Genomic DNA, 26,042 nt, shown 5'->3' on the forward strand with positions numbered 1-26,042 from the left:
TAGTGGCTGCACTTCTTCAAAACCAATGCCCCCACATCATTCAGACTAATCACCAAACCGTGTCTCGAAAGAAAAATTGGCCGTTTAGCTCATTTGAGAAATTTGTTCATTTGAACCCCCAGCCCCTTTGCTGTCTGCACTGGTCCCCGACTCACCTATGGTTTTTTGAGAGGCAGCCTCTCTCGGTGGCCTGTGTGTGTGTGTGAGTGTGCGGGTGTCCCCAGAAGAGCCTGCACGCCTCTTTGGGGGGGACACTTTGCCAAGAAAGTGTTCACTTTTTGCTCACTTCTGTCTTTCTTGTTAGTTCTCTCTGTATTAAACGAGCTCACGTCAGCCCAAGGAAACAAGAGGGGCAGATGTGGGTTGGTTTTGCCTGTTCCGGAACTGCCTATTGAGCCTTATTCAACATTGACTGTAAAAGCTTGATATTTATAGTAGAGAAAAGGCGAAATCTCCCCGGCTGGCTTCCCACTAAATCTGTGCCTGTTTTAACTCTTCCTTTGTTGTCTTGAAGATTCAGAATCGCCACGGCACTTTATCCCAGCCGATTACCTGGAATCCACGGAAGAATTCATCCGCAGACGTCATGATGATAAGGAGGTGAGTCTCCGAGCTCTGTGTAGAAGCCTGCAGGAGGCTGGAGGTAGCACAGGCATCTGTGGGAGACGTGAGCTGCTCCCGGGGCCGGAAGCAGACACGGGAGCTTTCCCAGGTGACTTTTTATATGATGCAGACTCCGACATTTCTCTCTCAGTCTTCCAGAGAAGGGCAGGAGGTTTTATGTGCTGAGCCCAGCCGGCCCTGGAGCACAGGAGGTACAGTGGGAGGCTGCCCACCACCGCATTCAGTGCCCTGTAGAGGGAAACCAGCATTTGTGCTCCATCCCTCCTCCCAGCTGCCCCCGCTGGGGTGTGCTCCAGGGCAGTCTGCCCTGTATCGTCCACCCCTGTGTTGGCACAGAGCAGAGTTCACATCGGGAAGAGTGCTGTAGCAGAAAGTAGACTGAAAAACCGTAATGAGCTTGGTACATTTGGTAAAAGAGTTCGGGCAGACCCCAGTTGGAGAACGTCAGGATGGAGTTTTACCCCGCAGCCACGGAAGGCTGTGACCTGCAGTGATAGGCCTGGCAGAGTCTGGCCAAGAGCCGGTTCACCGGGGGATTTAGGAGGTAGTAGTTCTGTCTGAGCAGCCCGATGGGGGAAATCGCAGGTTTCTGCTGGGATAGAGCATTCTTAGGTGCTTCCTGGGTCTCATCTTCCCAAGGAAGAGGGTCCAGTAGAGGAAGCAAGCTCCCATGCCTGCTCCATTGTAACGAATTGAGAGCTGGAAGGACTGCTGGAAACAGGCGGCGCTGGGGGAGGCCATTCCCAGGTGCACATCTCTGTGCTGTTCCCTCGAAGGTCTGAGCCCTTTGTGTTATGTCGCCCATCTTGGCCCGTCCTGCTGAGTGGTTTCAGAGTTGAGGTGGTGTCTCCGTAACGATTTAGGGTATGGCTGACTTTGAGAACTGGATGATGATAAGCGTTACTTCCAGATGGTGAGACAGACAGAAAACAAAAAGACATGCCTGTACCTCCCCTTGCGTCCAGGTGCAGGCAGACGGTGTTCAACAGGACTCCGCACCTGTGTGGGGAAAGAAGCAAGAGGAAGTATTTGATGTATAGAATCATTTGTAGTAACGAGATCCAGAACTCTAGTGACTCATGTCAGTCAGGCCACAGAGCAGACTCCTTTCTGTAGCTCTTTGTTAAGTGCGTCCCGCCCCAGGACTCCAGGCCTGGGTGCTCTCGTGAAGAAAGGTGGCATCCCAATGTAGTGATATCAGCGCTGAGTGGTGGAATGCTCACCTGCCGCGCATGGGGCACGTTTTACTTGCTGGGTTTCAGCATCGATATAAAAAGCGCACATAGAAGGTGAGAGTCTTGTTTCCTGAGTGATCCCAGCCCAGTGATCCTGAAACAGTTTGTGGGTTTTTTTTTTTTTTTTTTTAATCCCTGATTTACGGCTTATATGGTTACACTGTGGGCCTGCTGGGTTTTACAGAGTCAGACCCAAGCACAGCTCTGGGGAGTTTGCTCCATGCCCTGTCCATTTCATTGATGATATTCAGCCTTGGCCAGGGCCCTGGGAATTCTGAGCATGGACAGGTAGCAGCGGTGAACATAGGTCCTTTCCCCTTCCCTCTGAGACAAGTCACACTTCCCAGCAGATGGGCGATCAGTTCAGCCCCTGTTTAACACTGATGGTAACAGCATTTCAGAAAATGAGAACATGTCTCTCCTGGGGGGATGGGGAGGGGGCATTAGCGTTCATCTAGCCAACCCCCTGCCCTTACATAAGGAAGGACCATAGCGAGTGGCTTACCTGGAGCTACCTTGCAGGTGAACTTAGACCAGAGGCAGAGCTGGAAACCAGGGCTCTATTCCTGGGCCAGTGCTCTGTGCGTGGCACTGTGCTTTGCGTAGTGCCTTCTCATGTCTTCCCTCAATGCATCTTTACAACAGTTTACTGAGCCCTGGAAACCCCACAGCTGTTTGATGAATTGTTACTTGTAGACCCTAGAGTAAAATGGGCGCTAGATGTTACACAAGGCACTTAATTGCCTGTTGCTTTACTGAGCATAAAACATTATTATTTACTGAGCTAAGCAGTATCAGTTCTAATTAAGGTTTTCCTACAAGAAATGTGAACCCCAGGAATGTAAGATTACTCTGGCATGAGGCGACACATTAAAATTCTGTTCTATGGAGTCATTTAAACAGACAATGAGGGCATTTGGTAAAATGCAGTGTTGTTTATTTTTTAAAAAACTTATTTATTTGAAACTCAAAGTTACAGAGAGAGAGAGATCAATCTTCCATCTACTGATGCACTCCCCAGATGGCTGCAGTGGCCAGGTCTGGGCCAGACCAAAGCCAGAAGCCAGGAGCTTTATCTGGATCTCTCACATGGGTGCCTGGGCCATCCTTGGGTGCTTTTCCAGGCACATTAGCAGGGAGCTGGACCAGAAGTGGAGCAGCTGGGACTGGAACTAGTGCCCTTATGGGATACCAGTACTGCAAGTGGTGGATTAACCTGCTACACCACAATGCCTACCCCAACATTGTTTATCTTAAAAAGCCTTTTAAGTGACTATTTTCTTAATAGAGAGGAGACTGTTTCTTTGTTCTTAGCTTATCTTCTATATTTATATTCTACATCATTTTCATAAACTCAGCTTCATTTCTTCAAATATGGAAATGGCTCAGTAAGAGTGTTTGGTGCTCTGTGTCAGCCACGTGGATAGCCTTTAGTACATATCCTAAGGCCACCTAAAAATTATGCTTGGGGGAAGGGTGAGCTGGCCGAGGAGACAGGTCTGTATTTTCTAGGATGGGCAGCTCCATTCTATGGAGAGCATATTAGAGTAACAGAAGCAACACAGAAATGACCTGGTGATTGCAGACCAAGGAGAGTTAAAAGCCCTCACCAGGTTTGATGGGTCTGATGGGCCTGATGGGGGAGGGATGGGTTGCAGAAGATTCCGCCATCCCTGGTCCTGCCATGGGCATGCACTCAATGAGGTAAGGGTAGCACTTCCAGCCTCCTGCTGCCAGCCCAGCGTGCTTGGGAATGCCCTGGACATGCTCCCAGGGTCACCTGACCTCTGCTGCCAGGAGACAGGGGGCTCAGGCTGAGCTGGGGGTTGGTGGTCAGCAGGGCGGAATCATCCTTCCTTGTGTCCTGGCTTCCCCCCAGCGCAGCGCTGCCTGCTGCCTCCCGAGTGGGCGGGTGGGGCGACACCTGACCCGCACAGTCTCCCTGCTGTTCTCCCAGCTCCTCCTTCCTGAGTTGCTTTTGTTGGCAGTTTTCCAAGACCCTGGACCAGATGATTCACTGCCCACTTTATGCGATTCCATGGCAGAAACTTTTAGCGGACCAGCGACGACTTAAACGTGAGCAAGAAGAGGCCGATATCGCAGCGCGCCGCCACACGGGCGTCATCCCCACGCACCACCAGTTTATCACTAATGAGCGCTTTGGGGATCTCCTCAATATAGACGATACTGCAAAGCGGAAATCTGGGTCAGAGGTCTGTTTTGGTCACCTCGATCTGCTGCTTGACCCAAAGCAATGATTTGCCTCCCTGCAGCATTGCCCTCTGTAGGCCAGTCTAGTCTTCCAGATGCCACCTGTCTGGCTGGCTTCCCTTAGGCTTGCTTTGGCTCTTTCGTGGCTGGTGAATGGACATGAGCCCCATTGTGTCCTGTGCTCTGTATGTTCAAGCATGCCTGGCTGTGGGACCGGGATCTGCTGGCGCACACCCCTAATGCATGCCTTAGAGCATCAGCTGCCTTCATGAATCCAGTCCTCCTCACCCTGCATTTTATCATGATACTGCGTTGCCTGTGCATTCTGCTTGGAACCGTAGACCTTGGTCCATGTGCCGTGGTAGCCGTAGGGTGGACAATTCTCAGGTTCCTCCTTGAAGAGATGACTAACGAAGCATATTACAAAAGTCGGCTAGCAGTACTTTATGCCTTTTACAAGGGCCCCCAAATTGAATGACATTACTGAAATAACAGAGAACAATACACAGGTGCAGGAGTCAGCACTACCAATTAATGCTGCCGCACCTCACTGAGGAATGTTGAAATGCAAAGACTTTTGCAGTTAGGGTAAGGCAAGATCTCCAAGAGAGAGTTCATTTGTTCTCTTAATTTTTGCATTTCGAAGCTTAGAATTTTGAAAGCTTGATATTACAAAAGAAATGAACAAACTTTGAAAGTGATTTTATCCAGGTTGCAGCCTCCCACACAAATGCTACCTATTGCATAAGAATTTACGATTTGCCGTGTAACCCTATGTAGCCTTGCTGAAGAAAATTTCCTTGTCCTCAAAAGTGTGAGGGGGGCTCAGGGTGGGGGGTTGAGAGGGTGGAGTGGCTCCTAAAATATATATAGTTTTAGAAGCTTCCCATGCAGTAGGTTAATATTCAGGTTTATTTTGAGTGATAGGCATCACTGACTGCTCATTTGTTCTTTTAAGAAATAGCATCTGGGAAGAAGAGATTAAAAAAAAGAGCCAGATTAAAAGAAAGATAGAGAAGAAGGAAATGAAGGTGTGATGGGGAAGAAGCAGAAGTTAGTGAGTGCTACACAAGGGAAGGGCACCCCCTGGTGCTCAGCGTCCCAACTGCCCCCTAAAATCATTCTGTCAGGGCTCTGAGATAGCTCCCCCTTATTTGTAGGCCCACCTGCTCTTGGGGGATGCAGGAGAAGGGAGCGTGCAGGACACCCTAGCGATACCTGCCAAAGACGGTGCAGCTGGTGCGGAGTAACCATGGACAGAGGCAGACCTGGCACCCTTCTCGCACAGTGGTTCTCAGTTTTTGAGTATGCATCGCAGTCTCCTGGAAGGCTTGTTAAAATACAGATTCCTGGGCCCCATCTGCAAAGTTTCTGATTTGAGGATGGGGCCCGAGAATCTGCATTTCTGACGTGTTCCCAGGTGATGTTGGTATTTTGAGAATCTCTGCTCTAGTAGTGGATGGGCTTGACAAAGTAAGGCCCAGTAAGGCCCAGGTACACCATGCTCTGTGGATGTACTCAAGTGCCTTTCAGCAGAACCTGGGTGACCACTGAGCCTGTGTGAGACCCTGTGGGCAGCAGAAGCAGTACCTGGTCCTTGCCCTTGGGAGCTGATAATGGAAGAGTCTCCCTCCATGCAGTTCTTTCCATCTGTGGGAAGTAGCACAATACTGTGAGAGCCAGAGAAATGGAAATTGGGTTTGGTCTTCGGAGCCATGGGAAGATAAAGAGGGAGATACTGCTGCTCAGCTCCTAGCCACCAATGACTGACAAAGGCGTCTGACTCAAAAGCTCAGTGGAATCAGTGTTCTCAGCTTTGAGTAATGCGGGGATCCCTCTAATGAAATAAACAAAGCCCTCATCAGCCTCTGGTGTTGACCTAAGCTAATTTACAAATTAAATAGAAAACCACACACCTATACAACTGTATTAATTTAATTGATAGATAATAATGGCTTTCAGAATTCAGTTACCATTCAAAGTATGAATGTGATGCTGCCTAGGTATAACTTTTTCCTTTAAGATTTATTTATTTGAATGGCAGAGTAATAGAGAAAAAGAGAGAGAGAGAAAGAAATCTTCCATGTGCTGATTCAATCCCCAATGACCACAACAGCCAGGGCTGGGCCAGGCCAGAGCCGGGAGCTCCATCCATCCATGTTGGTGGCAGGGGCCCAAGCACTTGGGCCATCCTCTGCTGCTTTCCCAGGCACATTAGCCGGCAGCTAAGTCAGAAGCAGAGTTGCCAGCACTCAAACCAGCGCCCTGATATGGGACATCAGCGTTGCAGGCAACAGCTTTGCTCAGCTACGCCACAGTGCTGGTGTAAATGTTTTGTAAAGTTTTTAAGGTTAATGCAGCTCTACAATTGGGTGACATGAGGTGAGCTGCTTCTTCCTCCAATTATTCAGTTGGAGTCACTGGGAAACTTTTTGTCCTTACAATTTGGATCATTTGGCTTTCTCAGGAACTTTTGTTTACCCCTCTCAGGAACTTTTTACTTCCCATCCATTCTTTTCTTGTTCGTGTACAGCTGTGAAATCCTGCTCTTTGGTGCAGATACAGACACAGGCGTTGAAGTTGTGTGGCGTTAGTACAGGGTGGTCATTCAGGGCCCTGATACGTATGTGTATAGATGGGTAGCTGCAGTATCAAAATGTAAAATGTAAACATTCCTGTGGAGTTTTGTTGACTCCTGAGGACCCCTGCAAGACCCTGCCTTGAGGAGCCAGAAACATGAGTCACCAAGGGATGCAGATTTAAAACTGAACTTGACACAGCCTTTAAACACCATTTTGTGATCACCTGCAGTGTTCCATTGCCCCCACCCTCCAGTGTTGCGGAGAGCATGCTGTTTTCCCAGACCAGAAGGTCATGGCCGCTGAGAAACTCCTGGAAGGGAGCGGGATTATACCAACGCCAGAAACAGCTTATTGTACCCCCACCCACCCACCTTCCTTTGACAATTTGGTTTAAGTAGCTGTTGTTAAAGGTGAGGCAGAAAGATAGGCGAATAAATGTAAGTCAGGGTGAACTTCTTGCTAGAATTGGAGCTGAAGGAATTGCAGAGAAAGGGGTTTAGCAACGTGTAGCTGATAGGTTGGCGTGACTGAACAGGAAGGGTGTCAGACAAAGGCAGGTAGGTAAGTGTGTGGAGAAAAGTGCTGGAGGCCTCGACCCTTGTCAGGAATTAAGATTTGATCCAGGGGGGGCAGCCAACATAAGCAAGGAAGTGATATGAGGAAGAATTCTAAGAATGTGATTTGGGCTCCTGTGTGACCGAAGATTAGTGTGAAGAAAAGTGAAGTCAGAGGAAGCTTTGTGCCTGTAGGAACCAGAGGTCAGGGCTGCGAAGCGAGGGCCTTGTGACTTGATGACCGAGTAGTGGCGGGAGGCCGACCTGGGGGCCTGAGTGGGAGGAGAGGGCTCCCCCAGCAGGAGTGGAGGGCCCAGCAAAAGGAGGGTAAGATCAGGGCTGCTGCCTCTGACCCTCTGGGCGACCTCGCAGACTGTAAGAGACACATGAAACTGAGGCTGCTCTCAGAGGTGAGGCAGAGTCCCATCTGCTTAGATGGTGATTTAAGCCAGACAAATAGAAGATGGCCCCTGAAGAATAAGACAGTGGAGAAGGAATGTCTTAGGACTTCTGGCTGTCTCTGGTTGGCATGTTTTGGGGGAAGCAGTTCTTCAGCTTTAGGACTTTTTCACCCATCTCTTCCCCAAATCTGGCACTTCTTAGGGAGATTCTCATGCATGATGTAGTTGACTAAACATCCATGTAGTGTTCTGCTAAGATCAGACGCTGGAATCTTGCCCTAGAGCAGACTGGTTAGAGTGACTTTTTCTGCTTTGCTTTCTAGAAATCTGCGAGAATGTATTCTGTTTCATTGTATGTGAATCATGATTTTAACTTGTTATTGTTTCTTGTGTTTAGATGAGACCTGCCAGAGCCAAATTTGACTTTAAAGCTCAGACGCTAAAGTAAGTGCCGCCAGTCCTTTTCTGGTTTGTCTTCTTAGCCACTGCTTTGGAACACAGCGGGTTGTTTGTAGAAAAAAAGTTGGAGCCGGCGCCGCGGCTCACTAGGCTAATCCTCCGCCTTGCGGCGCTGGCACACCGGGTTCTAGTCCCGGTTGGGGCGCCGGATTCTGTCCCGGTTGCCCCTCTTCCAGGCCAGCTCTCTGCTGTGGCCAGGGAGTGCAGTGGAGGATGGCCCAGGTGCTTGGGCCCTGCACCCCATGGGAGACCAGGAAAAGCACCTGGCTCCTGGCTCCTGCCATCGGATCAGCGCGGTGCGCCGGCCGCAGCGCGCCGGCCGCGGCGGCCATTGGAGGGTGAACCAACGGCAAAGGAAGACCTTTCTCTCTGTCTCTCTCTCTCACTGTCCACTCTGCCTGTCAAAAAAAAAAAAAAAGAAAAAAGTTGGAGAAATAACAGCAATGATTAAAAATGAAAGAAGCCAGTAGTTTATAGAGGTTGCTATGTGCCGAGCACTGTTGCAAGTACTTTGTGTATGTTAACTCATTGAACCCTGCTGTAACTCTGTGGGGTGGGTTTGGTTATTATCCACACTGTACGAGCGAGGAAACCCAGGGACTGCAAGGTGGATGAACTTCCTCAAGCTGGTAAGTGATGGGGTTGGGATTCAAACCCAGGCAGCCTAGCACCAGAGGCTTGGCTTTTATACACTGTGCTCCTTTGCTTCCATATATGTACGTATACATATACATATACATATACATATACATATACATATACATATACATATGTGTGGGCTTGGTGTGCTTCAGTGGAAGCTCAATTTGACCCACTCACTCTGTGGAAGGAATCAGAACCAGGCTCTGGGAAGATAACTTCCCCAGTTTTGCTATAGCATCCCAAGGACTTACACTGAGACCCATAGGAAGGAGACTAGCATGTCTCAGATGCTAGCCCTGTAAGATTTTCCTCAAAAAGGGAGTTCTGTTGTGGAAATGGGTTGCAGAACCGCTGTATCTGTTCCTCCCACCCTTCTTGCTATTGGCACATTAATGACTCAGGGAACCTTTCAAGGAAGAAGCCTGATTAACTTATTTAGCCCAGCATTTTCTAATTTTATATTTTCCATGGAATACAATTTGGGGAATGCTACCACGACTGGGTTCCAAAAGCAGTCTGCTAACTTTATGTCTAATTATGGACTAAAAATGAGCCAGAAGTTTTCATTGGCAGCCGAAAATGCAGTGATGGGATGGGATGGAATGGAGGGAGGAGATGGAGAGAGATGTTGAGGGTGCTGTGTGGAGGCCAGTCTGTTTTGGTTCTGACCCTCTCCCATACAGAATAAGTGGCAAGGCCATGATTTCCAGAACACAAGCATACATGTGGTACAGTCAGATTTGCTTGTGTTACTTTGTAGCTATTAAAGGTAGATGTGCAATATACTATAAAGATCGCAGGTTTTGGGATATTCTTTAAAAAAGCAGATTGATTTATTTATTTGAAAGGCAGAGTTACAGAGAGGCAGAGAGAGAAAGAGTTCTTCCATCTACTGGTTCACTCCCCAAATGGCTGCAGCAGCCAGAGCTGGGCCAATCCAAAGCCAGGGGCCAGGAGCTTCTTTCAGGTGCAGGTGCAGGGGCCCAAGGACTTGGATCATCCTCCACTGCTTTCCCAGGCCATAGCAGAGAGCTGGATCAGAAGTGGAGCAGCCGGGTCTTGAACCAGCGCCCATATGGGATGCCAGCACTGCAGGCAGCGGCTTTACCCACTACGCCACAGCGTCAGCCCTAGGATATTCTTTACTTATTTGTTTTTAGTTATGTGAAAGGCAGAGAGACAGAAGAAGAAACAGAGAGAGAGATCTCTCATTTGCTGGTTCATTCTTCAATTGCCTGCAACAGCCAGGTCTGGGCCAGGCTGAAGCCAGGATCCAGGGATGCAGTCCAGGTCTTCCACATAGGAGGCAGGAAACCAAGTACTTGAGCCATTACCTGCTGCTCCCAGGGTGTGCATTAGCTGGAGCAGAGCTGAGACATGAACCCAGGCACCCTGACACAGGCATCCCAAGATTGTGGTTTTGAGAGTCAGCAAGTCCTGGTTTCAGATCCCAGCTATGTCACTTATTGTCTCTGTAACTGTTGTCACATTATCATCCTCTCCCACCCCTCTTTTTCCTCATCTGTAAGATGGGCTTAAAATGCCTACCTGTGGAGAAGCTGGTGTAATACCTGTGAATCATTTTGCACAGTGCAGCAAAAGTCGGTACTCAAAGTATGTCACCTTTCCATGTGCTTTACCAGAGAGAGACAACAGAGGCAGAAAAATTCATCTGCAGTTTAGTGAAGTGGATTCCTTTTATGTTTGAATTGAGCGAGGCTCATAGAAGACTCAAGAAATGGCTTAATGATAATACATTTTCCTAGATTTCATTTAAAAGCCTCGAAAAGATTTTTTTCTTTAGAAAAACCCCATCCAGTGTAACAGGTGAGAAGGCTGAGATCCACAGAAATTGTCCCCATTTAGCAAGACTTCCGGTGTGGGAGAGATGACTCCTTCTTCTGACTCAGTGTTGTCATCATGGCCTGCTGCCTCCAAAAAGAATTCAAGAAAACTTGATAAAAAGAATAAATGTCTCAGGCCGGCGCCGCGGCTCACTAGGCTAATCCTCCACCTTGCGGCGCAGGCACACCGGGTTCTAGTCCCAGTCGGGGCACCGGATTCTGTCCTGGTTGCCCCTTTTCCAGGCCAGCTCTCTGCTGTGGCCAGGGAGTGCAGTGGAGGATGGTCCAAGTGCTTGGGCCCTGCACCCCATGGGAGACCAGGATAAGTACCTGGCTCCTGCCATCGGATCAGCGCGGTGCGCTGGCCGCAGCACGCTGGCCGCGGCGGCCATTGGAGGGTGAACCAACGGCAAAAGGAAGACCTTTCTCTCTGTCTCTCTCTCTCTCACTGTCTACTCTGCCTGTCAAAAAATAAAAATAAATAAATAAATAAAAAATAAATGTCTCATACATAGAGAGTCTTGGAAGCCCTCTAGTCCCTGGGTTTTACATGTCCCTGAAGTGTGTGCCTCGAAAAAGTTTGCTCACCACTCAATGAGCCACGCCTCATTCCCCTTGGACTTCACAGAGCCCGTGTTGTGCCAGGGCACACAGCAACGCTCCAGATTTGGAGGGCATCACGCCATTGTTTCCCAAAGCTTTTCACCACCACACTTGGTCATGGGGCTCTTGGGGAGCTGAGGGTGTGAGCCACAGGATGGCGGGACGGTAGCCCCAGGCAGGCATCTCCAGTCCTCTCAAGGGAGTCGTCCTCCTCCCTTGCTTAGCAGTGAGAGGAGCATTCCAGCTTCCTGCCGCCCGACACTCAGGGTGGCAGAGTTGGAGGCCTGCAGAGCTCCAGCAGGGGTGGATGTGATCAGGACCTCACTGTGTGCCCAGGGTCCAGAAGACCTCCAGGGAGGGCTCTGGCCGGAGACATCTGTCTTACTGAGACAGAGGCTGCCTCCCTGGGCCTTTAGGGTGGAATCCTGTTCACCAGTGTGAGGCCCCACCAGGCCGCCCGTACTTTTGTTCAGCACGGCACTGACTTCGTGTGAAGTTTTCCAGATGCCCCGTCATTGTTCAGCCAGCATCCTTGACGCACCGTGGGACTTCCTGGCACCCAGGGCGGTGGGCATGCCCTTCCAAAGTACAATCAGAGGCCCTTCTCCCCGTGCTGTTGGCTGGACACAATGGAAAGATCTGGGTCATGTTTGGGTAGTTGTTCAAGAAAATTTCAAGTTACAGTTTTTGTCCTTTTAAGTTTTTGTTTTGTGTATAATTTATCTTTTTGTCTCATTGTTAAGGAGTCCTAATTAGATGCTAGCATCATTACGGAGGCAGGCATAGGAATGAGTGTGGAAAAATTGAAAACAGGCACTAAGAGCATTTGAAAGAAACTTTTCTCTCACAGATCCCTTTTTCATGTTGAAAAGGGAGGGGATTAATCTTTATGGGGCATTAACTAGGTAATAGGCACAGCGTTGGGTGTTTTATTTGCAGTTTGTAGCTGCGTTCTCTAATAACTCCGCATTAGTGGCTGTGTTCAGGTAAAGAAACAGTGTCTCCAGGGAATCCAGGATCTTGCCCAGGGTCTCAGAGCTGCTCCTCTGGAGGACCGAGTTTTGAACCCAGAGACTCCTAACTTCAGAGCCTTCCTACCACATGATAACGGGTGGATGGCCAAGTGGGTGGGTGGACAGAGGGCTAAATGGATGGAACGATGGGACTATGGAAACATCACAGACAGCCTGAGGGCAGTTTAGGGCAGCGAAGGCACGGCTTGCCAGGGCCTAGGAAAGGCCGTGTTGGCAGTGGAGGCTTCCAGAAGCATTGTTCCTCATGTGACACACGATGGCTAAGGCCGCTGGGTGCTTCTCTGTGCATTGTGCAAATATTCTGAACACAACATTCGCAAGAAATGCCCATTGAGAAAGCCACAACAGACTCATAAGGTGCCAGGCGCTTTCCCACGCTCCTCAGCAGGAAGGCTAACACCCATCCCACAAAGGGCTGGAGAAAACGCCAATGCGATGAGCTCTGAAGAGTGGGGCTCTCATTTCCAAATACCCCCCCCCCCCCCCCGCCGCGTCTCCTCTGTCCTCCATCCCCTCTGGCCCCACTGGAAGCATCTGGGTCTTAGTGTGGAAACACCTGCTGAAAACGCTGTGCCCTCTGTCAACAGGGAGCTTCCTCTGCAGAAGGGGGACATCGTTTACATTTATAAGCAGATCGACCAGAACTGGTACGAAGGGGAGCACCACGGCCGGGTGGGGATCTTCCCACGCACCTACGTCGAGGTACCGCAGCCCCCTTTCTGCCTAAGGAAGTGCCTGGCCGCCACCCAAGCACCATTTACTGATCCAGGACTCGTGTTTTGTCTCCTCCTCTCATTTCCCCGCTTTCTCTTGCCTGTTCCCGTCTTCCCTGTCTTCCTTCCTCAGCTCCTTCCTCCCGCTGAGAAGGCTCAGCCCAAAAAGTTGACGCCGGTGCAGGTTTTGGAATATGGAGAAGCCATTGCCAAGTTCAACTTTAATGGTGATACGCAAGTGGAGATGTCCTTCAGAAAGGTAGGGGACTCTCCTTGGCCCCTGCCCTGGGTGAGGACAGGGTGCTGCGGGGCCCCGCCAGCCCGTGGTGCTGTCTGTCCCCTTAACAGGGATCTGCCAATCAATAGTTGCATTAAGAGCAGTTGGAGGGTGTTCCCAGGTGGGGCATTTTTTAAAAAATAGACACTAGGCTCCTGTCAAGGTTGCACTCCATTGAGTTCAATGATTAAAAGCAGTATTTCCAGAGTCCTGGACACCTTGTATAAATAAATATTCAGCCCACATTTGGAGAGCGCCTACAGATGTGATGAGCACTGTGGTTTTACTGTGCATTGTTGTGGCCCAAAGAGGGGGGAAAAACCAGTGATATGAGGAGAAATTTACAAAGCTTTGAAGCCAGAAGTCATGGGTTATCAGCTCTGGAGCAGGTGGGGAGTTAAATGCTTTTTTCCAAGCCACCGCTTCCTCACATTGAAAAATGAAAATAGATGGCCCTCTCCTGGGGTAGCCATAGAGGATTCGCACGTGAAGGCCCCAGCACAGACACATGCACCTGGTTTGGTGGTCAGTGAGTGAAGACGCCATGACCTCGCCGTCATTCCTGCTGGGTGGTGAGCTCAGCAGCTTGCTCCCAACACACCTAGACCAAGCAGGGATACTCTTCTTTCCATTTGTCCAAATTGCTGAAGTTATTAGAGGAACTGATGCTACTGAGGGTTCAGGGAAGCAAGCACATGCCTTGGAAACACGTGAGCCCCTTAAATAAAAGAGAAACTCTGGAGGCAACCTGATTGCCCAAGAACAGGAAGATCACTAATTAAATCTTTACGCGAGTGTCCAGTAGAACACCCTAGAGTGTCCATTAAACTGTGCAGCAGCATTAAAAAGCATAGAATTATATTCCTTATTAAAGAAGAAGGTTCACTTGATGGTGTTAGATATAAAACAAACAGGCTGGAAAAGGGAAATACAGTCCACCTCTGTTTTCATAAGAAAGAGACAGGCACAAGTCTAATCCACATGTATGGGATTAAATCTGGAAAGTATAGATTCTGAATATTTACAGTGGTTACCTCCAAGTGACTACAGGATGGACAATGGTTGTTTTCTGCTTCGTGTTTCTGTTCTCAGTTTTCTATCATGGCACATGAGAAAATAAGATTATAAAAACAAAGACAAAAGATAGCCTCCCGGGGCCTGTGCCTTGGGGATGGAGATGGGAGTTGTGTCTGTTTTGCTTTAAATGAGTGAAAAAACACTCACTTGTGCCTTCCAGGATACAGGCACGAGTCTGATCTTCTTTATGGAAATATTTAAAGACCAAGCCTAACTTCACAGCAGCCAGGCAGCTCCCTGGCTGTTGGCAGCCCTGCCCAGCAATGTGAAATCTGGCCAGGTCCAGCAGGGAAGTCTCTCCAGAGACTTGGATATGGTGGATGACGCAGGGCAGGGCAGCGCCAAGCACAGGCTGGGGCCCCTGGTGTGCTGAGTGTGGAGGGACGAGAACCCTTGGGTTGTTGTGTCTTGCAGGGCGAGAGGATCACGCTGCTTCGACAGGTGGATGAGAACTGGTACGAAGGGAGGATCCCGGGGACGTCCCGACAAGGCATCTTCCCCGTCACCTACGTGGACGTGATCAAACGGCCACTGGTGAAGAACCCGGTGGATTACATTGACCTGCCTTACTCCTCCTCCCCGAGTCGCAGTGCCACTGCGAGCCCACAGGTACCCAAGCTGGTCGCTGTTTTCAGCTTCAGCCGTGCTGACGGCGCATAGCTCCTTTGGGGTGGTTCTTGATTGGGAACTGTCGGCAGCAATGCAGACTGCACACACACATTGGTGTTCCTGTATCTAAACGGCATTTTGCCAGCATTTGGTGGGAGTAATGGGAAGCATTTGAGGTAGTTGCCTGGGGAGAAAGTGGTGCCCCTTGGCTGAAGCTGGTGGTGTGGTAACCGGCTCTCTGTCGTACATCCCACGGCCCAGTGTGGTCCTCTCCGTCATTTTGTTGGCCAAGGCTGGCTTGCAGAAGACAAAGGTTGAGTTTCATGTTCTCATCCTCAGACCTGTAGACCGCATCCAAAGCATTTTTGCTAACACTCACTGGAACCGAGTTAGGACAGGAGCTTGGAGCTTCTTGGTCTACACTAGGTTGTTAGGAAGTAGCTGTATAGGCACGAGTTGTTTGCCTCCCTGAACATTAGTTATGAATGGACTTGTTTAAAAATAGAAGCTATTCCACACCCACCTCTGCTGCTCTGGTGAGAGCCTTGGGTTCAGGAGATGCATGTGGGGTGACCCCTGTGACATACATTGAACATTGTGCTAGATGAGCTGTAGGGGAGACCAGGAAGCAAGAGCAGGACACGGGGACCCAGGATGACATGGACACAGCACCTCTTTTCTCTCGTCCTCAAATCGCTTCCTGCTGCCGCACCTGCTCATCCCTGACCCCTGTAAAAAGCATCGGACAGCTGACCTGGGCATCCTGCACAGTGAGGTCCATGTCCCATCATCTCCTGGGGGAGGGCGTGAAGTCGGCGCAGGGCGGCCTGGAGCACTCAGCTGGAGATTTCACTCAGCTGTAGTCAGCCGTGGTCATAAAACAAAATGACTGCTCTTCTCCCGCTTTTCTGGAAGGGCCATCTTTCCTTCCCCCGGGTTCCAGGCTGGGCTCTGGGTGGGAGCTCCTTCCGTGTCCCTTTGAAAGTCGGATTCTGCAAAGCGGGCCAGCCTCGTCTGGTGGGCCCTGATGAGAACCTCTGTCCCGTCTCCACATCACTTGCCTCTCCCCTCCCCCTGCACGTGCACCCGCTCACGCTCCAGACCTGACCCAGTGACTTCCCTGGCGACACCAGCTTGTCCCGCTCATCCTCTGCATTTCATTCTTCTTTTTAGACGCCCTGGTGACTATTTTCCTTCTTTCTTCTTGAAGCTGACACTTGTACCTTTTGCTTCTTTGTTTTGTCTCTCTCTCCTTTTCTTTTTAAGTTTCCTAGTCACAGCAAGCTCATCCTGCCAGCCCCCTCATCTCTGCCCCACCCCCGCCGAGCCCTGTCCCCTGAGATGCACGCCATCACCTCGGAGTGGATCTCGCTGACTGTAGGGGTCCCAGGCAGACGTCCTCTGGCCCTGACTCCACCCTTGCCGCCTCTGCCTGAGGCTTCTGTCTTTCGCGCTGACCCCCTTGCCCTGTCAGCGAGGGCTCGTCCCTCCCTGACCCTTGGCCTCCCCCATTCAAGTCGGTCAGATGGCTCCACCATACGCTCGACCATCTCCCCTCTGGCCCTGCCGCCCCCCGACAGAGCCTACTCTCCGGCGCCCAGTGTACTGGCTCCGCTTCACGTCAACGGAGCCGGTGGTGTTCACGTGTCACCTTCCGGCATCCACCAAGATAGCTTCTCCCAGCTGCCGCTCGGGCGCTCTGATAGGGTCATCTCGGAGCTTAGCGATGCCTTTAGCAGCCAGAGCAAGAGGCAACCGTGGCGAGAAGAGAACGGCCACTATGAAAGGAAAGCAGAGAGGGAGGCGGGTGAGAGAGGCCCTGGTGGACCCGCCATCTCTAAGAAGAGCTGCCTGAAACCTTCCGACGTGGTCAGGTGCCTGAGTACTGAACAGAGACTCCCAGATCTCCGCAGCCCTGAGGAGAGCCGGCCCAGCAAGCCTCTGGGCAGCCCTTTTCCAGGAAGGGAGGCTGGGCAGACAGAGCTGCGTAGAGGTGGCGAGCAGGCTGGGAGGAGAGCTGCTCAGAGTGGTGTGAGCCAGGTAGGCCTGCAGCATGACCGCGTGTGCCCTTGGCATCTCACCTGGCCGGGCGGGCTGGACGGCTCAGCCGCAGTCCCTCTGCCGAGGCCCAGCAGATGCCTGCGGGACCCATTTGCTTGCCTTGGGAGCGAAGAGATGGCCCCGGATGGGGTGGCGGGCGCGTCGGTTAAGGTGTAGGGCTGGGGACAGTTGGAGGGAAAGGGCAGGCTGCACTCCCGCCTCTTGAGCTGGCTCCACTCTGAGGGCCTCGTGGTCTGGTACAGAAGCCACGAGAAGCCAGGCCTCCCCCGCGGCCCGGTCTGCTCTGACTAACAGCTGAGAACACCAGGCTTTGCTGCGGTGTGCTGTGGTTTTCCTGTGAGCTGCACTTTGTTTCCATAACCTATGGCTCTGCTAGTGCTCGGTTTCGTCAGGTCTCCGTCCTGTCTCGTGTCTGTGTGGGAATTCGGGGCCCTTGTTCATAACAAACAGAGTGAGTGACGTTTGGGGAGCACACAGGCCTCTGGCTTGCAGTCATCCAGCGGGCTACAAAGATTTCAGGGTTTGGAACCAAGGTGCCTATAGGGTAGGTTTCTTTGTTTTGTTTTTAAATTTTTCAGTTAATTTATTTGAAAGGCAGAGAGACAAATCGTCCATCTACTGAGTCATTCCAATGGTTGGGCCAAGCCAAAACGAGGAGCTGGGAACTCAGTTTGGGTCTTCTGTACAGATAGCAGGGACCCAACCACTTGAGCCATCACCTGCAACCTCCCAGGGCACACATTAGCAGGAAGCTGGAATTGGGAGCAAGACCAGGGCTTGAATCCAGGCAGTCCAACGTGGGACAAGCAGTGTGTTGACCTCTAGGCCAAAAACCACCTCATTATAGGATGTTTTGAGGGCTGAAAAGTTTGAGAGGGGACATGAGCTTGGCAACTAGATAGATCGTGGTTCTGATTGGGCTACGCTGGTGCTACCCTGTAAGTCAGACTTCAGACCTCTTCTTGGATGTAACCAAGTTTGAATGGCAGCCCTCCCTTTTGCCTTCTGGTAACTTGGGAATTACTTAGTCTCCCTCGGACTCGGGTTCCTCATCTGTAAAATGGAAGTGAGGACACCTGCCTCATAGAGTTGAGAAGATTCCTTGGAATGACGTGTGTGGAGTGCTGAGCACAAGGACGGGGCACATGACCAGCACTTCGTAGAGGGAAGCTGTAGGGCCACCATCTTGCATGAACTGCTTCTAGAGCAGAGAATGTTCTAGAACCTTCTTAGACCCAGTTAGACTTCCTGAAGAGGACTGCACACCATTCATTAAGTACTTAGTGTGTGTGTGCCATGTACAATAGTAAACTGCGCCCAGCCCTCAGACCTGCAGTCCCAGGTTCCCTTTGGAGCTTCATTCAATCTGTCTATGGAATTTAAGACCTACAGGGACCAGCCTCTGGGCAGTGTCCTCTCGAGGGGCCTGTGTGGTGAGGCTGCAGGCATAGCAGTATCACCAGGACAGATGAAGAGGAAGGCTCGGAAGCCACACAAGCACCGAGGCCTCTGAGACACACTGGGCCAGACCTGCAGCTCAGCCTGACGCATGGGGCCCACAGGCCAGCATGTCAGGAGCGGGGCTCCTGGGGGCAGGCACAGGGTGGGATAAGAAGTCATACTTGACTTGTCACCAGCAGGCTGCTTAAGCTCCCAAGCCAAAAAAAAAAAAAAAAAAAAAACAAAAAGCCGGCGCCGTGGCTCAATAGGCTAATCCTCCACCTTGCGGCGCCGGCACACCGGGTTCTAGTCCCGGTTGGGGCGCTGGATTCTGTCCCGGTTGCCCCTCTTCCAGGCCAGCTCTCTGCTATGGCCAGGGAGTGCAGTGGAGGATGGCCCAGGTGCTTGGGCCCTGCACCCCATGGGAGACCAGGAAAAGCACCTGGCTCCTGGCTCCTGCCAGGATCAGCGCGGTGCGCCGGCTGCAGCGGCGGCCATTGGAGGGTGAACCAGCGGCAAAAGGAAGACCTTTCTCTCTCTGTCTCTCTCTCTCACTGTCCACTCTGCCTGTCAAAAAAAAAAAAAAAAAAAAAAAAAAACAAAAAGCTCCCAAGCCACAGTTTTCTCATACGCAGAGTAGAAATGAAAACAGTACCTTTCTTCCAGGATGGTGCAAAGACTCAACTAGGTGGTCCACGTAAGTGGGGTGTGTGTCATGTGGTCAGGCTCCACGCAGTGGGGGCTTCCCACCGCTGTCACTGCAGCTTATCTCCCGGGTCCTTGTGTGGGGCTGCGGGGAGACAGCCATACCCAACGAAGGCTTTGCCTGGCCCAGAACAACTGCTCCTGGAATGCGTGTTCTTGGAGGAGGAAGAGGGTGTGTCTGCTGAAGCGTAGTTTGTTGGGAGAGCTGGTTGATTGGCTAGTGGAAAAGCATTCAGTGTCTCTGACGCAAGAACAGTTCTGTGAATGTTCTAAGTCAACCGCAGGTGCCTGGAGCCCTCCTTCTTGCCAGTGCTGAGTCATCGCCAAGGCCTGATTCCAGGATACCGTGTGTACAGGAAGTACGCATGGTGCCTGGGTCCCCAGCGAGGTTAGGGGTACACACTTCCTGCTTCCTAGCCGAGGACAGGAGCGGAGTGGCTGGCAGTGCTGGAGATTGTGTTGATTGGGTGGCTGAGCTTGTTGACAGCTCAATTTCCTTTTGTGAGGGCCTCCAGACTCCAGATGTACCACTTCCCGTCTACTCCCTTCCTCCTGCTGTCCCAGCACCAGCCCTGTTTGAAATGGGCAGTGGGCTTGGTGTGGAAAGGGCTGCACATCCCCATCAGTCACCCGCACTCTTCCATCCTGTAGCAGCTTTGGGTCCTTCAGAAGGGGCTCCTGCACCCAGGCTCCCTTTGGTTGACATACTGAAGGTGGAGAGGACTTAGTATGTGACAGCTGTCTGTGGCAGCCCCATCAGAGCATGACCTCAGGCTGGCTCACTTATTTGGGTATTTGCATTCCAAACCAGTTTTTATACCAAGAAAATCACCAACCATTATTCTCTTTGTGGAACCAAAGAGGTCCCTAGATTTTAGGGACCTAGGCTGAGAATCTGTCAATTAAGAGGGAAAATTTTACCCAAGAGCCTTAAATGAAGACATTCTGAAATGTTAGGACCATTTACTCTCTTCCAGGCATCTAGAACATTCCAGGCACTGTGCTAAGTGCTACTGTAGACAGAGGAGGATGAACATCACCTTGGACTTCCCAGTGGTTTCAGAGAGAAATCTCCCTTCCTGGGTGGGCTTAGGAGGCCCCATGCGATCTGGCCATTTGGACATCTAGGTGTCCTCATCTTCTAGAACTACCCCTGCTTGTTTACTAGGATAATTCCTACCTTTTCCATACTTCTCCACTGAGATGTTACCTCTTCCAAAGGAAGCCTTTCCTGCCAACCTCACTCTGCCCTTGCAAGACTGGGTCACGTGCTCTGACTTTGTGCTGCCCTGGCCCCTGCACCTGACCTGTGCAAGCAGTCCTTTGTTGTATTTGCTCTTTGCTTTTCTGTGTACCCATTAGAATGTTAACACCCTAAGGTTGGGGACTGTGCCATCTGGTATATGGAAAGTGCTCAGTAAATATTTGTTCAATTAAAGAAATAACAAAAAAATGACCTCCATTGGGGAGTGAGACATGCTCACAGATAATTATCATGCAGGCAGGGAAAGAGAGTCCCCGAGGAGTCCACTCCAGACAAACAGTAAGCAACAGGAAGCAGAAAGTGGTTGTGTGGAAAGACTTCATGAGACAATGTGGCATTCGCTCTGGGCCTGAAAGAATAAGGAGTTTCCAGTAGGCGTGCAGCAAGGGAGTGGCATTTAAATGAATAGCTGGGGTAGAGGCTCCGTAGTAGGAGCTGAAAGGGGTGTGTGTGTGTGTGTGTGTGTGTGTGTGTGGAGAATGGTGCATTCCTGGTTTGGGTGAGGTTCAGGTCTGCACAGGTGAGTAGAAGGGAGAGGAATCCGGAGAGCTTGGCGCTCAGCAGCGCCACCTAACTGGGAGGTAGCACCATCTCTACCCAGGCACAGTGACACTCTGCTGCTTCCCTTCCCCTGCCGCAGGTCTGCACATTTTAAACTTCCTGTAAAATAACCTGGCGCTTCACTCCCAAGCTGGTTTCACATGGGTTGGTTGCTTGTGATTTCAGATGTGCGTTTTCTCTGACCAGCAGAACGGGCTCAATAAAGCACAAGGGTCTTGAGGGGAAACCAGGTTGGGGTGCAAAGACCACTGGATCGAAAACCAGAGTCCCTGGATGAGTCACTTCTTTTTCCTGGCAGCTTCCCTGTTGATAAACAAAACATTCAGACAAGAGAAGCTCTTTTTAGCTTTGATATTCCATGACGAGGTGACATCCTGTATGAATTTCCATTGAAATGAGGAAGGAGAGCACACACAAAATTTTAGGTATAGGGGTTTGTTACTAGGCCTGCAACCTTCACAATGGATAAATGAAAGTTTTTCCTTCTGTTTTTTGAGGGACAACTTAACTAATTCAGTACAAACACAAAACACCCAAGAGTTCAGAATTTTCAGCCACACTGTTAGATTTTGTTGGGTATAACTTTGGCCAATAAGATTTAGAACAATCAACCAAGAAAGTGACAGGAAAGAACATATTGGAGGTCTCCTTTATGAGCATCATCAACTATTTCCTGAGTTTCCACTAGATAGAAACAGAAGAAAGGTATCCAGCCTTGGTTTTCTGAGTTCTTTCAGAATTTCTGAATTAAAAAGAATCTGACCCAGTGACTCATCATTTTTTCTGGATCACAGAATTTTTAAAACGGAGCAGCTGAGGCCTTTAGGGTGGTGTTTTGGGGGAGGGGCTGACACACACACACAATTTTGCATGAAGTTTCCAGGGACTCACACCCAGGGCCGTCTGAGAGCTTCTTGGTTCTTTTGTGAACTACCAGGTAAAGAGCCCCCCTGCATTGTAGGTGGCAGCTTTATCTACTGTACCACAGCACGAATCCCTAGAGGCAGTTCTGAGGGTACTGTGGAGGTTCCTACAGCTGAAACCTGGGAGCCTAACTCATTCAGTTGGGGCCGTGGCATAGCAGGTAGACTCTGCCTGTGGCGCTGGCATCCCATATGAAAGCTGGTTCAAGTCCAGGCTGCTCCACTTCCCATCCAGCTCCTTGCTAATGGCCTGGGTAAAACAGCAGAAGATGGCCCAAGTGCCTGAGCCCCTGCTACCCATGTGGGAGACCTGAAAAAAGCCCCTGGCTCCTGGCTTCTGCCTGGATGAGCCCTGGCCATTGTGGCCATTTGGGGAGTGAACCAGTGGATGGAAGACCTCTGTCTGTCTGTCTGTCTCTATCTCTATCTCTCTCGGCCCCCTGCCTCTCCCTCTCTGTAACTCTGACTTTAAATAAATAAATACACACACACACACACACACACACACACACATATACACACACACATATATATATATGTATCTTGAAAAAAAGCCCTCCAGCCTAGTTGATGTTTGTGGTGACTTGAGAAGACCAGGCCTGAGATGAGTGACAAATTTGGTTCCTAAAGGGAAGGATGCCAATCAATAAAATATGAGGGCAGGAAATGTAAAAAAGTGTTCAGGACAGCTAAGTGACCTCGGTGTCTGGAAAACACAACAAACCACTGTGACTTAGGGAAGGCGGCTCCACCGGAGACAGAAACGTGCTTTGCTGACCTCAGAGAGGACGTCCGTGACCACGTGGAAGCTGATGAGTTCCCAGGAAGATAAGAACAAAGGCCTGGGTCTGCTTTGAGGGTGGAAATCAGAAATAGAAGGGACAGCGTGTGACGTAACTTGGAAGAACTAAGGGGAAATTAAAATTGTTAGGATGTCCAAATAAAGATGGGAACCGTTTCCCTTTTGACTCCCTCCGAAGGGAAATCTCTAAACAAATGCAGAGGGTGTTTACCAGCTTCAGGGAGGGGGAGACACATCGGCTGCAGCTCTTAAAAGATAGCCAGCAAGTATTCTCAACACTAAAGTCCCAAAGCGGGAATGTCCATCTCTGAAAAGGTGTAGGGGAAACCCAGGTGCCAGCCGTGGAGCACTGGACAAGCTGTGGTGACCTCTTGATCAGCACATGTCTCCAGCCTCTCTGGGGCCACCCTTTGCAGAGCCCAGCCCGGAAGAGCAGGCCATAGGGAAGTGCACAGAACTGGGCATCTGAGGGAGCGGTGTTTGACTCCTGGATCTTCAGGTTCCAGCTCAGACATGCCAGGTCTTAGTTTTCTCCTTTGTAAAACGTGGCAGCCACCTTCCTGGGTTATCATGAAACTAAACGAGCTACCGTGGAGGCGAAGTTGCCTTGCACAGGGGATGCAGCTGTGATACTTCATCCTCCTTACCGCATTCCACCTGAGAGGGAAGATGGAGAAAAGGAGAGGACAGTAGAAGACGGGAGAATCGTTTTGCTTTAGGTTTCAGAAATCCAGAATTTAGAAAATCCATGCTTCTCTCCCACCTTGGGGACAGTGCGCATCTGCCTTCACCCCTGGCTATTTATGAAGGAGACAGAACATTACACTACTGTCTACAACGAGGAGACCGAGCCGTGGCTGAGCGATTGAGTGTAGTGTTAAAATCGGATTCAGTTTACAACAAAGTTAATATGTTGTTTCTAGAGTGATTTGCAAGATTAAGTCCAGGTTGGCCGGCGCCGCGGCTCAATAGGCTAATCCTCCACCTAGCGGCACTGGCACACTGGGTTCTAGTCCCGGTCGGGGCGCCGGATTCTTTCCCAGTTGCCCCTCTTCCAGGCCAGCTCTCTGCTGTGGCCTGGGAAGGCAGTGGAGGATGGCCCAAGTGCTTGGGCCCTGCGCCCCATGGGAGACCAGGAGAAGCACCTGGCTCCTGCCTTCGGATCAGCGCGGTGCGCCGGCCACAGCGTGCCAGCCATGGCGGCCATTGGAGGGTGAACCAACAGCAAAAGGAAGACCTTTCTCTCTGTCTCTCTCTCTCTCACTGTCTACTCTGCCTGTCAAAAAAAAAAAAAATTAATAAAAGATTAAGTCCAGGTGGTAAGCAGTGGAACTAATTGTTTGTGATTAGCCTTATATTTAAGCTGCACTGTTATCTCAGTAAACATAGTAGAACTCAGTGGTATCAGAGGCTGGTTATTTTTTTTTAAGATTTATTTTATTTATTTGAAAGGGAGAGTTACAGAGAGAAAGAGAGAAAGGGAGGGAAAGAGGGAGGGAGAGAGGGAGAGGGAATCTTCCATCCGCTGGTTCACTCCCCAAATGGCGACAATGGCCAGGGCTGGGACACGCTGAATGCCAGGAGCTTCTATTAGGTCTCCCATGTGGGTGGCAGGGGCCCAAGCACTTGGGCCATCTTCTGTTGCTTTCTCAATCCAACAGGGAGTTGGATTGGAAGTGAATCAGCCTGAACTTGAAACGACACCCATAGTGGATGCCTGCATTGTAGGTGGCAGCTTTATCTACTGTACCACAGCACGAATCCCTAGAGGCAGTTCTGAGGGTACTGTGGAGGTTCCTACAGCTGAAACCTGGGAGCCTAACTCATTCAGGCTCTGCAGCTCCTCTGGCAAAGTCTGCCTGAGAGCTGCAAATCTATCACTTGTATCACATCAGGCAACCTCTCACCTCCAGAAGTGAGCTCTGCACCATGTCTGGAGTCTTATCAGAAGCGCTCGGATACTGGCCATGTTTCTTGAGGGGATTTGGGGCCATGTGCAGGCTGAGTGCCTCTCTCTTGTCCACATCTCCAGGACTTCCTGCTGTTCTTTAGCCTGTGCACAGTTTATTTTGGGCTTCAAGGCTTTGGCACACACCCAAAGCTGGAAGAGGATGCTAATGACACCGAAGTGGCACCAGGTGTTTTGTGCATCCACAGGGATTAGCAGCTCCTGGGAGGCAGCGATCAGATTTCTTTGGGAAGTCTGTGCGCTGAAGAGAGAAGGGCAACAGAGCAGAGAGCAAGGACGCGGGCTGGGTCACTCTGTCCGGGGAGTGGAACCAGAGCTCCCTGCGGAGGGGCAGCCTGTGTACAAATATGGAAGAGAGGCAGTTTCTGGCTTGCAGCTATCACCTGCCTACTATTGAGTGGGGTGTGTGTGTGTGTGTGTGTGTGTGTCTCTGGATGGACACACACGCTGAACCAGTTGCTGTTTTTCCAAACACGTGAAGAACTGGAATGCACCTCCAGAGTTCAGAATGTGCTTTGCGTGAGATAATGCTCTGTTTATTCTTAACCCTGGATGAGGCACTGCTTAAAACCATGTCTACTCTTAGGCTTCCATAAGGGCAGACACAGAGGCCCTGCCCAGCAGAAACGCAACAAGAGTAGGGTGAAGGTTGCTCGTAGCCAGAGACAGGTGGGATTGGTTTTAAGTATACAATGTCATTTAACCAATAGATCTAAAAGCAGATTTTACATTCTTCCTCTTGTCCTAAGCTTTTGAAGTCTCGTGTTTGCTCTTCCACTTTCTACTGACCACAGTGCTCAGCAGCCACAGGTGGCTTCTGGCCATTCTAGTGGATGGCACAGATTTGGACAAACAGCTCTATGAGGGAACTTCAAAAGTTCATGGACAGTGGAACTAACCGATAACTGTATCTTGGTGCAAAAAAGAAAAATGGAAATCTATGCAGACTTTTTTCATGATATATATTTCCATGAACTTTTTTGAAGATTTCCCTCCTATAAAAGCTTTAAAGTGGTTACAGATGGAGAAAGGGGAAGAGAAAAGACATGTGCTTAGTGGATAAAAAAAAATCTGAGGTGAATAGTCTTCTAAGTGAAGGGTTGACCCTGATGGTGGAGATGGACAGTTTCTGTCTCCACTGAGGTTCACCCCATGCCAAGACCCCTCTCTGCACCCCCTCAAAAACTGGTTTACATTTTAGCTACGTGAGATACTTAATTGAATTCTAAGTAGGGGGAATGGAATCTTCACTGATAGGATAAATGTTTATCTGACCTCTTCCTTCATTTATTCAACAAATGCTAAATGCAGGACTTGGTCATCCCTGCTTCTCAGGAATGGGGTGAAGTTTGCACTAAATCCAGGTGCTGAGGCTATGATGATGATGATGACGACCCTCTGCTTTGGGCTTGTCCTGAGACCTGGGAAGGAGCTAGTTGATCCATCAGCATC

The 26,042-nt window shown here is 50.3% G+C and overlaps 1 protein-coding gene across 50 annotated transcripts in view; it reads left to right on the forward strand.

Annotated features, from left to right (window-relative positions):
- Positions 1-26,042, forward strand: part of SORBS1 (sorbin and SH3 domain containing 1) — a 239,780-nt gene that overhangs the window by 201,520 nt on the left and 12,218 nt on the right. For 44 of the 50 annotated variants that reach the window (XM_051823967.2, XM_070057512.1, XM_070057515.1 and 41 more), the window contains 7 exons: positions 515-600; positions 3,905-4,072; positions 8,005-8,051; positions 12,777-12,891; positions 13,036-13,161; positions 14,671-14,865; positions 16,132-16,905. In XM_051823967.2, the coding sequence (XP_051679927.2) occupies positions 515-600; positions 3,905-4,072; positions 8,005-8,051; positions 12,777-12,891; positions 13,036-13,161; positions 14,671-14,865; positions 16,132-16,905 (1,511 nt within the window). The remainder of the gene's footprint in view (positions 1-514; positions 601-3,904; positions 4,073-8,004; positions 8,052-12,776; positions 12,892-13,035; positions 13,162-14,670; positions 14,866-16,131; positions 16,906-26,042) is intronic. The other 6 variants (XM_070057533.1, XM_070057536.1, XM_070057539.1 and 3 more) reach the window with 2 other exon arrangements.

Source organism: Oryctolagus cuniculus, chromosome 15 (genome assembly GCF_964237555.1).
Source record: "Oryctolagus cuniculus chromosome 15, mOryCun1.1, whole genome shotgun sequence".
Classification (NCBI taxonomy): Eukaryota; Metazoa; Chordata; class Mammalia; order Lagomorpha; family Leporidae; genus Oryctolagus; species Oryctolagus cuniculus.